General features: G+C 61.9%; 1 protein-coding gene across 4 annotated transcripts in view; it reads left to right on the top strand.

Annotated features, from left to right (window-relative positions):
* The window catches only part of ADGRA1 (adhesion G protein-coupled receptor A1), a 39556-nt gene that overhangs the window by 9099 nt on the left and 18114 nt on the right, over nt 1-12343 (top strand). For 2 of the 4 annotated variants that reach the window (XM_032282061.1, XM_032282062.1), the window contains exons 3-5: nt 3955-4082; nt 5515-5638; nt 9966-10111. In XM_032282061.1, coding sequence (XP_032137952.1) covers nt 3955-4082; nt 5515-5638; nt 9966-10111 — 398 coding nt within the window. Of the gene's footprint in view, nt 1-3954; nt 4144-5514; nt 5639-8583; nt 8648-9965; nt 10112-12343 lie in introns of those variants that run through there. The other 2 variants (XM_032282063.1, XM_032282064.1) reach the window with 2 other exon arrangements.

The raw sequence follows: 12343 nt of genomic DNA on the forward strand, positions 1-12343 counted from the left end.
GAGGGAGGGAGGGAAAGAGGGAGGAAGGAGAGAGAACCTGAAGCTGGAAGGAGGAGGAGAAGGAGGAGGACTGGAAGCACCTGCAGGATACCTGTTTCTTCCTCACCAGCCGGAGCTGCGGGCCTGGCCCCGGACGCCTCACCGTGCAGGGAGGAATGTTGCTTCGGGCAGCTGGTGTCCCCAGGTTTGAAGAGGTCACTTTTCCACCTCTCGCTGTCACAGAGGGCTATGTTTGATCAGAAGATCCACACACAGCCTGACTCACTGCTTTCTTCCCGTCTTTACTCCTCTCTTCTCGTTTCTTTGACACCCTGACCCCCTTGATGTGCGGAACACACCAAAGAGGCCTCCAATTAAAAAGAGAAAATGTAGAAGGAAGTTGGCCGAGAAAGAGGGGACACAAATAAGCCGGAACTGGAGTCCCCCATGTTGGGCCCACACGCTGGCGACACCGTGGGCTCCGAGGCGGCCGACGGGAGGTGGAAGCGGCCTTCCCAGGGGAAGCGGACACGGCTCTCCGCAGCTTCTCCAGCAACCTGGGCCGTCCTGCAAGCACAGAACCGAGCTGCCATTCGGGCCGTTTCATCTGCGCCAGGAAGGCTGGGGACCACCCTCATCCACCCCACCCCACCCCCTTGGGTTTCCTGGGCCGTGTTCTTCAGCCCCCGAGCCCGGCTGCGTTCCGCACCGAGGGTCGCGGAGCTCTGCTTCTGTGGCCTTGCAGGGACCTGTCGGCCGCCACGTTAGTCCGTCAGTCAGGCTCCGTTCAGCCACAAACTGGACCATGAGACCTGGGGACATGTGCAAAGAGGAGCCCGTGAAGGTGCAGACTTTGAAACACAGCATCCGTCTCCACTACACAGCACCTCCTTTGAATTTTAAATGTCACCTCTAAAAATGTATAAAGGCACTGCTGGTAACTATAATTTGGGGGAAAAAAAAAACAAATCGAATGTCTGTTTCTTACCAAATCTTTTGCTGACCCACGGATCACCGCACAGGTGGGATCCCCGGCCCGGCCATCGGTCTCGCAGCATCTCTGGGAGTCCAGCCTGCCCTGCTGCCTCGGTCCCGTGAAGCCTCGTGGCTTGGCCTTCAGGCGAGAAGCCCCCATGCACGCCGGCGTGGCCCCCACTGTCACTGGAGCCCGGGAGGCGTCCTCCCCCACAGCACAGCCCACATCTTGGACGCGCACTCTGAGATCTTGCCTCTTGCGTGAAAAGCAGCTCTGACGGGGTTAACACGAAGGAGTTTTGTGTTTGTGACAAAGCCGCAGACAGGAGCCTTCACGTGTCTCCTTCACCGGCCCTGGGGATGGAGGCAGCGGGACAGGATGCAGCTGGTGGGTGCCCGACACTGGGGCTGGCACTTTTGGCCTGCCATCGCGCCACCCCTGCCCCCACCCCAGCAGCCGAGCAGGAGGCTGAACCCAGCAGGTAGGCGCTGCAGCCACGGCAGACCCAGGAAGGCCCTGGGGGGATGCGTGAGGGCCGGGCGCCAGACCACCCCGGCTCTTCAACACAATGGATGCAAAGTCCTTGTTCCAGGGCGACCCACCGAGGAAACGCTCCTGGTAGAATTGGGAGGGGCTGGACACAGAGCGGACCGCACACGGCTTCGCCCACGGATCCGGGTTTGCGATAGTGGCTCGTGGGTCCTGCGTAAAGGATTTCAGTTCAGGTTTCTTTTAGACCCTAGGTCAATGTCATGGAGGAAAAGCCATCGATTCTCATGGAAGAATCCTGGGGAAGAGGATCCGGGGGCATCGCTCATGCCCCGTTAAACCTTCAGTTCTTCCACCCACATGGGGCATCCTCCTCCTCCCAGCAGCAGAGAACTCACGAGATAACCTGAACCAGGAACATGAGTTCTCCGTGACTTTGGAGCTGCCTGCACGTGGCAGGAAGCGGGCACCAACAGAACCAGCAAATGGAGGACAAAGGGCCCCAGCGCCCCCTGAGCCCCTCGAGGGCCCCGTCCGTCCTCTCCCTCCAGAAGCCAGAACGCTAAGGACGGATGTGCGGTGTGTCTGCAGCAGGCCAGGCTGTCCCTGGGGCTGCGGGAGCTAGAGCTGGGAACAGATGCTCGCCCCTCACCTGTCGAGGAGGCGATTGGCGCTTTGGGCTCTGGGGCACTCAGGAGAATCTGGGCAGAGGCCCACCAAGCTCAGCTCTTCACAGAGGGGCAGAGTGAAGGTGGGGCTCCCAGGCCCCGACCTTCCCGAGAACCCTCAGGGGCCTCGTTCCAGGGTGGGCCTTAGAGCCAAGCCTGAGCCACAGGGTGCTCTGTCTCTGTGGGGTCTCGGTGTCCAGGAGGAAAGGGGCAGATTCTAAACACCCTGCGGGAAGCCAAGTGTCTGCCGTGCACACCGGTTCTGTGGCATCACACCAATACCTGCTGCTCTCACACAGGTGCCTGCACCCTCACACAGCTTCAGGCCCCTCTTCCCGGGGTGCAGGGCCCCACCAGTGCCCGCCCTGGCCAGCGCTGCTCAAACCCTGGGGCAGGAACTGGTCAGCCCCCTCAGCTCCCCGGAGCGCCCTCTGAGCACAGTGGACACTCCCTGGCCAGACAGGAAGTGTGGCTTCAGGGGGGAAGCAGGAGCTCCGGCGCCCACTGGCTGCCTGCTTCACCACACCGGTGACGCTGCCTCCGCCCAGCGCCCCTCACGCGCCGGAGGCTCCCCCTCTACTTCCCGCCTCACTCAGCCGGTGCCATCCCAGAGGCCCGGACAGCTGCCTCTTCCTGCCCGACGCCCAGGGCAGCACCCATGGCGCCGTCAGAGCTGCCGGAGCCTGGCGCAGGTGCAACGATCATGGCAGGTGCGGAGGGGCCGGGTGGCTGCAGCCCCCACCCCTGCTGGCAGCCACCCACGGGGTTCCTACAGGGACACGGCACCTAGCCCGCGGGGCACACTCTCCTGCCTGAGGGTCTTAACTAAGCACCACACAGTAGGGTCCTAAAGCACAGACCTGTGTTTCCCACGGTCTGGAGGCTGGAAGCCTGAGATAGAGCTGGGTGCAGGCTGGTGCCCCCGAGGCCTCCTCCCCAGCCTGCACACGCGTGTTTCAGGACGATGGTGTCCCCGAGGCCTCCTCCCCAGCCTGTACACGCGTGTTTCGGGACGCTGGTGCCCCCGAGGCCTCCTCCCCGGCCTGCACACGCGTGTTTCGGGACGCTGGTGCCCCCGAGGCCTCCCGGGCCCACGCAACCCTCTGCGCTTCCCTGGTGAGCTCGTCTCACTCACCTGATGAATGAAAGCTGAAGCCCCGTCAGCTCCACGCCTTTCCAGTGGGGATGTTTTTCCCGCAGTCTACTTGGCCACGGAGAATGCATGTTCTCCTTTGAACTCTGACCCTCAGCCCTTTTCTTGGACAGCAAAGCAGGTGGAGTCGGTGGCATCCACACTCGCAGTGGGGCCTCCGTTCCGGGTCTGTGGGTGCCTAAGGGCCTCCGCTCTTTCTCCACCTGTCACAGAAGCCTGCACAGAATCCCGTGAGATGGTGACAGGCAGGGTTTCGAGGGTGTGGGGCTCGGGGTGAGGCCGGGGCATCCTGGGGAATTCGCTGCCCTCTGTAAGGTCCATCCAGACCCCACCGGCCACCGCCAGGCTGCGGAAAGAGAGGAGGCTGGAGGCAGGCGTCAGTCAGCCAAAACCCTGCCTCGGGAGCCGTCTCAGAGCCGCACAAGGATGCCCTCGGCGAGCAGAGCCGTGGACGGGCGAGGACAGAGGGCGCTGGGTGGCTGCGCGGGGCCCGTGCACTCCCTGAGCGACCGCAGACGTGGCCTGACCCTCCTGCCCCAGGCAGCCCCCTTTCCCTGGGGCCCCACAGGAAAATGCTTGGAGTGGCTGCAGGGGACGCTGAGCCTGAAGGGGATTCCCAGGTGACGGCGCCGCCCACATGGAGCCCCCGGTGGGGTCGGTCACGCGGGTCTCCTCTGCTTCCTCCTCAGGATCTGAAGACCGTGCTCTCCCTGCCCCGGTACCCAGGGGAGTTCCTGCACCCCGTGGTGTACGCCTGCACGGCTGTCATGCTGCTCTGCCTGCTGGCCTCCGTCGTCACCTACATTGTGCACCGGAGGTGAGCCTGGCACGGGCACGGGGTCCACTTTGCCCCAAGAAACCTGCTTGTACCTTCAAAGGCAAGTCCCTGAAGGGCAATGTCACCCCACCTAGTGTAGTAAAAGTCCCTGAAGGTACAACTCCGTCACCGGCCAGCTCAGACCTGCCCAGCACCAGGTGCCCATCACACAGCCGAGGGTGGACGGAGCTGGGGAATCCGCCCCGTCAGGGTCACTCAACAGCATCCCCCACGTCCTTAACTGGGCGAAACAAGTTCTCCCAGAAATGGGTGCCATGTCGGTCCAGACGCCCTGAGAAGCTCATGTCCCTGGGTGGTCAGCATGGCCTGCAGAGAACGTGAGGGGGCCCAGCTGTGGTCAGGGTGGGCGTGGCCTCCGCCAATCCTTGGCAGAGGCTCAGGTATGTCTGAGGCCGAGATCACCTTGGTCACGGACACAGCTTGGATGCGTCCAGGGCTGCAGTCTCGTCAGAGACTCGGACGCACTCGAATGAGGCTGTGATGGCCAGAAGAGGCGTGGGCAGGTCCGAAACGTGGCTCGGTCTGTTGGGGCCACCGTAGCAGAACACGGCCTCGGGGATTTATCAACCGTTGAAGCTGGCTGCTCAGTTCTGGAGGCTAAGGTCTCAGACCAAGGCCCGCACGGCACTGTGTGTGGAGAGAGGCCACTCCAGGTGCACGGACCGTGCCTGCTCCCCGTGTCCCTCCCGTGGAGGGAGGGGCCCTCTCGGGGCTCTTAGGGTCCCTGACCCCACCACACCGCGGAGGCCCCACTTCTGAAGATCGTCAGCTTGGGGTTAATGCGTCCCAAGAACTGGGGGGATAAAATACGTTCAGACCAGAGCGACTGCGATGATGGGGAGAGACTGAGGCCAGGCCGTGGCCGGAGTCTTGGTGGCCATGGTGCAGCCATACCTGTGCTGGCCACAGCCTGGGCAGGCCGGGCCTCAGACGTGGTGGTGGTCACGGAGAGAAGTCACGGCCACGGGCGGGCATGGGGAGCTCGGCCCAGGCTACAGCCGGGGTCTCGCTGAGTCACTCCAGCCACGGCCTCTTCCTGGCATGCCAGACCCCTGCTCAGCGGGATGACCCGTGCTGGGACCCTCTGTCTCTGAGACTGTGTGGCCATGACCTAGAGTCTCAGAGTCCCAGCATCTTCATCCACCCAGTGATCAGGCTGTTCAAGCTTCTGCAAACCCCTCCCAGCCTCAGGGTGCCAGGGCAACCTAGGACAGGACCACTAGTGGCCACCACTCAGGGCACACTCAGCACGGCCCGTCTGCTCTCCCCTGACTGGGTCCTCAGACAGTTGCCCCTGACCCCACGGAGAGCCTGGACTCCCCAGGGTCAGAGCCTGCACCCCAGGGAGCTCCCCTCCATCCCTCCCCCGGCAGAGCCGCTGCTCACATGCACCTGCTTTCCTTTCCCACAGTGCCATCCGCATCAGCCGCAAGGGCCGGCACACACTCCTGAACTTCTGCTTCCACGCGGCCCTGACCTTCACAGTGTTCGCCGGTGGCATCAATCGCACCAAGTACCCCATCCTGTGCCAGGCGGTGAGTGTGGGGGCGCCTTCGTCAGAGGGAAGTGTGTGAGCGTCGTCTTGTTTACGAAATAATATTCCAGCATGTGCCCAGACATTTCCTGGGAGAGGAGCCAGGCCCCGGCCTGTCGGTATCTCGGCTTCATGCTACAGGAGTTCACATGCCTGATTCCACTGCATGGAATCCGAACTGATTCCACTGCATGGCCCCCTCCAGGCCTGTGCTAACCTGACATTTACCATCCCCAAAGGGAGCGCTCGCCGGGAGCAGGGACACAGCTTGCCCCTCCCAGAGAAAGTGGTGGGATCAGCCCAGGAGGGGCATGCGTGCCGATCCAGGGAGGAACCTGTGAACTCTGCCCCCGAGTCACCAGAGAGGCTACTCAGGGAGCCTCCTCCCCTCGCAGGGAGAGCTGGAGCCTCAAGGCACTGAGCCTTGAAAAGAACAACACACAGAATGGCTCTTCAGGCCCAGGGGCCAGCCTGACCTTGGTTTAAAAGTGGGGTGCATGCATCACACACAGCTTCTGGCAGAGCTCATGGTAGGCACTTACATCAAATCTGAGCAGGGTCCTCATCCACTTTGCACTGTGGCTCATGGCCAAGGAGAGGACCCGCCTGGAGCCTCTGTAGCCCCAGCCAGCCCAGCCCCAGTGGCCACCCCCCTCCAGCAGTCACACAGCCCAAGTTCAGCCCTGAGCACAGTCACCTCCACGACCCAGGCACAGCCAGGGGGTTTCCACAGATCATCAGCCCTGCGGTTTCTGGGACCCTCCCGAGTACCTGGCACTGACATGTGCCCGCAGATAGCAGTGGCCGAGATTCACGCAGGGGCTGTTTCCGCAGGGGCATCGGGGGAGAATTGGGGCTGAGTGCACAGAATCCCCCTCCCCTCCAGGCTCCCACACCTGCAGCCGCCCTGGGGCTTCCTTCCCAGCACCACACTTCCCTGCGCAAGGTCAGGGTGGGCCAGGCAGGCACTCACACAAACACAGGGCCCTGGCATCCGGCACGCAGAGAAGACGTCGTGTATGTGAGACCACAGGTCGTGGCAAACCACCAGGAGGCCATGCCCCCCACCCAGGCCTGGGCCCAGCAGAGGAGTCCTGGCAGCGCCTGAAGGCAGCTGAGATCGGACACACCTCCCGCCTCCTTACTTGTTCCTCTGGTAAGCTGGAAACAACCACAGCAAGTGCCCGGGAAACGCAGTTGACATCCCGCCTGTGAGTGCCTGCAAGGGGCCATTTGGAGGTGGAGCCAGGGGCCGTCACCGCCAGGCCTGCACTTTGCCACCAAGCACGCCGCACGCTGCGATGAAGCCCGCCGGAACCGCGGGCGGGGACGCCACCCAGGGCCTTCGGCAAATCCTCCCTGTGCCTTCGGGGACACCCATCACTCTCTCGCTCTCAGCCTGCCCGGGCGGAGCTCCTGGGCCCGGACCTGCGATGACAGCCTGGGGTGGCTGCTGGGGTGTTGGGGCCGCAGTCGGGCTGGTCCGGAAGGTTCCAGAGGGGTGCGACCTTGGAGGAGACCTTGTTAAGGCAACAGCCTTCAGGAGGCAATGAGTGGAAAAGATGGTGGCCGATTTCCAGATGCAGCCCTGATCTCCTACAGAGCACCGTTCACTGACTCAGTCACTCACTCACTCACTCACTAGCTCACTCAGTCACTCACTCATTCAGTCACTCGCTCATTCACTCATTCACTCACTCGCTCACTCATTCACTCATTCACTCATTCACTCACTCGCTCGCACTCTCACTCAGTCATTCAGGCACTGATTCACTTACTCATTCACTCACTCACTCATTCACTCAGTCACTCACTCATTCACTCAGTCACTCATTCGCTTAGTCACTCATTCACTCACTCATTCACTCACTCATTCACTCAGTCACTCAAGTCACTCAGTCACTCACTCACTCATTCACTCACTCATTCACTCAGTTACTCAGTCACTCACTCATTCACTCAGTTATGCAGTCACTCACTCATTCACTCATTCACTCACTCATTCACTCAGTCACTCACTCATTCACTCAGTCACTCAAGTCACTCACTCACTCAGTCACTCACTCATTCACTCACTCGCTTAATCACTCACTCATTCACTCACTCATTCACTCACTAACTCATTCACTCACTCACTGACTAAGTCATTCACTCACTCACTCATTCACTCACTCAGTCACTTAGTCACTCACTCAGTCACTCAGTCACTCAGTCAGTCACTCAGTCACTCAGTCACTCACTCAGTCACTCAGTCATTCATTCACTCAGTCATTCATTCACTCAGTCACTCAGTCGCTCACTCACTCACTCACTAACTCACTAACTCATTCACTCAGTCACTCATTCACTCATTCACTCACTCACTCACTCATTCACTCACTAACTCATTCACTCAGTCACTCATTCACTCAGTCAGTCACTCACTCACTCATTCACTCAGTCACTCATTCACTCACTCACTCATTCACTCATTCATTCATTCATTCACTCATTCATCAATCAATCATTCAATCACTCACTCATTCACTCACTCATTGACTCACTCATTCACTTAATAACTCACTTGTTCACTCGTTCATTCACTTACTCCCTCCCTCACTCACTCACGCATTCACTCACTCACTTATTCACTCACTCACTCATTCACTCACTCAGCAAATGTGCGTAGTGCCCGAGAGGAGCCAGGCCATGCTTGGACACTGGGACACTACCAGAGACAAACCCATGTGGTCTCACTGTGGAGCAGCATTGAAGGACAGGAAACGTATGGAAAATGAACCCTAGGGGCAGCAGGAAGTAGGTGTCCACCAGATGAGGGACGCCGGGCTTGGGAAGCGGAGGCAGGGGACAAGGTGGCTGCAGCTCCAGTGCCAGTCAGGAAGCCATGAGGTGATGTTCTCGAGCTCCTGCTGACCAACCCCCCTGCCCTCCTGTGCTGTGCGACAGGAAGAAACTCTCTCTCACTGTTCTAACACTGAGGCCAGGTGGGTCTCACATTCGCAGCCTCCGGGTAAGGAGGAGAATTCAGCCACTACCAGCCGGAGGAAGGACACCTGAGGGGTCTAGTAACAACTAGACTTGGAGCCTGACCTGCGTGTGCCATTGGCGCCTAAGCACGGCACTCCTGGAGCCGCTTCCTCCTGCCCACCGGGGCACAGCACTCCCTCCGCAGCCTTCCCACCTGTCTGCCCGGGCACAACACTCCTCCAGCGACCTTCCCACCTGCCCACCCCGCTCCCCGCCCTTGTCCCACCCACCTTCCTGCCTGCCTGCCCTACCAAGGGCCACAGCTCAGCACTGAGTGAATCCTGGTCCCAGGCTATGGATGGCTGGAAAGGACGATGGTCGCTATGGCAACAAAGAGCTGGCCATGAGCCCCATTAGCGTGCTGAGTGACATGGTCATGAGAGACAGGCGCTGGCCCTGGGTCCGGGGGAGGGGCGGCATGGAACACTGTGGGAGGCCAGGAGCTTCCCTGCAGCTTCTCCACTTGCCCAGCCTGGAGTTGGTGTCTGGGAGCCAGAGCTCCGCCGTTCACACCTCCCTGTGATCCCCAAATGCACATAGCCTGGGTGAGGCTCAGCCCAGACAGACAAGGGGCAGGGCCAGCTCTGCCGTCCTCCCTGCCCTCCTCAGCTCCCGGGGCGGTGACAATTACAGCCCCACGGCTGCTTCCTGAAAAGAAAGAGCCCGAGGCCAGGCTGTGGAAGTTACCTCTTCCCCACTCCTCCATGCGGTGGCCCGCGGTTCCCAGGCCTCCCTGTCTCCGCCAGGCTGCGTGAGGCCTGGGCGCTGTGACGGGACACGCCCCCACATTCCGCGGCCAGGCCACGCCTCCACACTCCGCAGCCACGCCCCACACTCCACGGCCCCCACACTGAGGCCAGGCCACGCCCCCACACTCTGCGGCAAGGCCATGCCCCCACATTCCACGGCCAGGCCCCCACATTCCACGGCCAGGTCACGCCTCCACACCCTGTGGCCACTCCCCACACTGAGGCCAGGCCACGCCTCCACACTCTGCGGCCACGCCCCACACTCCACAGACACGCCCCCACACACCACGGCCCCCACGGAGGCCAGGCCACGCCCCCACACTCCCTGGCAAGGCCACGCCCCCACACTCCCTGGCAAGGCCACGCGCTCCGCGGCCACCGTCTGCCCTGGGACATAGACGCTCCTGTCCCAGTGTCTCCCTGTGGCCACCTGTTGCTGTCATTCTTGACACTGAGAGCAGCCTCTGGAAGATGCAAGGCTGGGCCGGGGCTGCAGGCTCTGGGGCGAGTGCGTGAGGGCCCAGCTGCCCGGCTGATTGCTGCTTCCGACAGGTGGGCATCGTGCTGCACTACTCCACACTCTCCACCATGCTGTGGATCGGAGTGACCGCCAGGAACATCTACAAGCAGGTGACCAAGAAGGCCCCTCCATGCCTGGACGCAGACCAGCCGCCATACCCCAGGCAGCCCCTGCTCAGGTACGGGGTGCGCGTGGGCGCCAGGCCCTGCCACCCGGGCCCTGGACGCCGCAGACACCTTCTGGGTCTTGGCAAGCCTCCTCGTAGGCCACTAGGGGCCTGAGGACGATCCGGTCCATGGGGGAGGCCTGGGCATGAGTTCGTGTTTCCAGGGAGGGTGGAAAGCATGCAAAGGATCTGGGGGTGGGGCTGTGCCGGGGGGAGAGGCACCGATCGCTGGGGGTGAGAAAGGGTGGTGGGGGGAGGGGTGTCTGTTGCTGGGGATGGGCCAGAGGGGTCTAAGGGCAGAGGGTCCTGGTGGGGTGGGCTGTCTGAGGCAGGCAGTGCTCTGCCCTCCACATCTGCGGCTAGGGTCCGGCTGGTCTGGGGCTGGCGTGTGTTGGGGGCTGGATAAGCCTCCCCTGCTGCAGACATGATGGCCCGAATCCCTCTGTGCCCCCCAGGGCAGCCACGCCGGGAAAATGGGCTCGGGGTGGCTTCGGCTTCAGCTTCGGCCTTGTGGTCTCTGTAACATCAGGCAGCTGACAGTTGGTGGGTGGAAACCTCACACACTCGTGCACGAGTTTCAAGGTGGCCCTGGCCTGGGCCCTTCAGAACAGGAGGCAGGTGTGGTCCCCGGTTCCCAGCACCTCCCCATCTCTGCTGTGTGAGGCCCGGGTGCTGGGAAACTCCCCCCGTCCACCCCGAGGCCTGCACCAGCTCAGGGTCCCCATTCTTCCTCCAGCCAGGAATTCACCTCAGCCTTGGAGGGAACCATGGGCCTGCCTGGGGGGTGGAAACAGCCCAAGGGGTGCCGGTGGGGGCCTCCCTCCCTTCCTCAGTCCAGAGCCAGGGAAACACGGGCGTCCACATCTGGAAGGTGGCAGGGACTCCTCTGCGCCAGCAGGAAAAAGCCAGGTCAGGGAGCACCGGCAGCTGCTTCAGACGGGGCCTGTCTGCAGCCAAGACCTGGCTGCAGAGCTCGCTGGGCGGTTCCAGCACCTTTGACGCTTCCTTTTCTGAATGGAGACTGAATCCCAAACACGCAGCCGGCAAAAGCCAGGCTCGGAGCGTGGCCTCGAGGACTTGGGTGCTCACTGGCCCGTCCCCCGGGGTCCCCTGAGGCTCCCCAAATGGCTGCCTTGGGCACTTGTGGTATTCCCAGAGCAGCCCCCCGTGTGAGGCAGCATCCCAGAGGGTGCTCTGCGCCCGGGGGTCCCAGGGGGTCCTGAAGGACACTTGTTCGGTTGCACGTGAGGCGTGGCCTGGAGCTGGCACACGGATGCCCGCTTCTTCGGAAGGACTATCCAGCAATGCCCCGTCCAAACCCGTCTCAAGAATTCGCTTCAAGGCAGACACGGCCACGTCTGTGCTGTTTCCGTAAACGGGGCTCCCTTCCACCTGCAGTGTTTTCCGACACAGTTTCAGATCCACGCAGACGTGTAGCTGCTTAGCAACCAGGCGGGGGGTGCCTCTGCTGCGTGTAGGGGCTGGAGAGGCGGGTTTCATTATCCTTCCAGGGAGGCCCAGTCCCCTGGGGTTATAAATTACTCTCAAAACGCATTTCCTCATCTGTAATTGACGGAAGCCGCCTGGTTTTGAAGGCCAGGCCGGCAGCCACGGTCCACCAGGTGCTCTTCCTTCTGCGTCTGTCGATGGCGCCACAGAGCCGCGCATCTGTCCAGGTGCTGCGGGGCCACGGGCCTGGGGCTCAGCAATGTCCAGCGGACCCAGCCACAGCAAGGCCCTGCTTAGGCCACGTCACCGAGGCGACTGCTGTCCCTCCTGTGGCTGCCTGGGGACAAACATCCTCCACCCCTCCCCGCTGTGCCCCTTCCTGTGTACAGGAAGGTCTTGACATTGTGGGGCAGGGGCTGTCCCCCTGGTGCCATGTTCCAGGATGTTCCCTAGTCTCTCTGTCTTCCCAGCCTAGCCCTGCGTGCCTAGCCAGGGCACGGCCTGTGTCCCCTGCAGCGGGTGCAGACTCGTGGGTGGTGGCAGCATTGGCCTGGGCTTCACCGAGGGCCTGCCCCTCTCCACAGCCAGGCCTGGGGTTGCTGGGGACATTGCTGGAGACCAGGCCTGGGGCTGCTGGAGACCGTGCTGTGGGACCAGGCCTGGGGCTGCTGGGGACATTGCTGGGATACCGGGCCTGGGGCTGCTAGGGACCATGCTGGGGGACCAGGCCTGGGGCTACTGGGGACCATGCTGGGAGACCCGGCCTGGGGCTGCTGGGGACATTGCTGGGACACC

Source organism: Sapajus apella, unplaced genomic scaffold (genome assembly GCF_009761245.1).
Source record: "Sapajus apella isolate SASKATOON/1434 unplaced genomic scaffold, GSC_monkey_1.0 scaffold13, whole genome shotgun sequence".
NCBI lineage: Eukaryota > Metazoa > Chordata > Mammalia > Primates > Cebidae > Sapajus > Sapajus apella.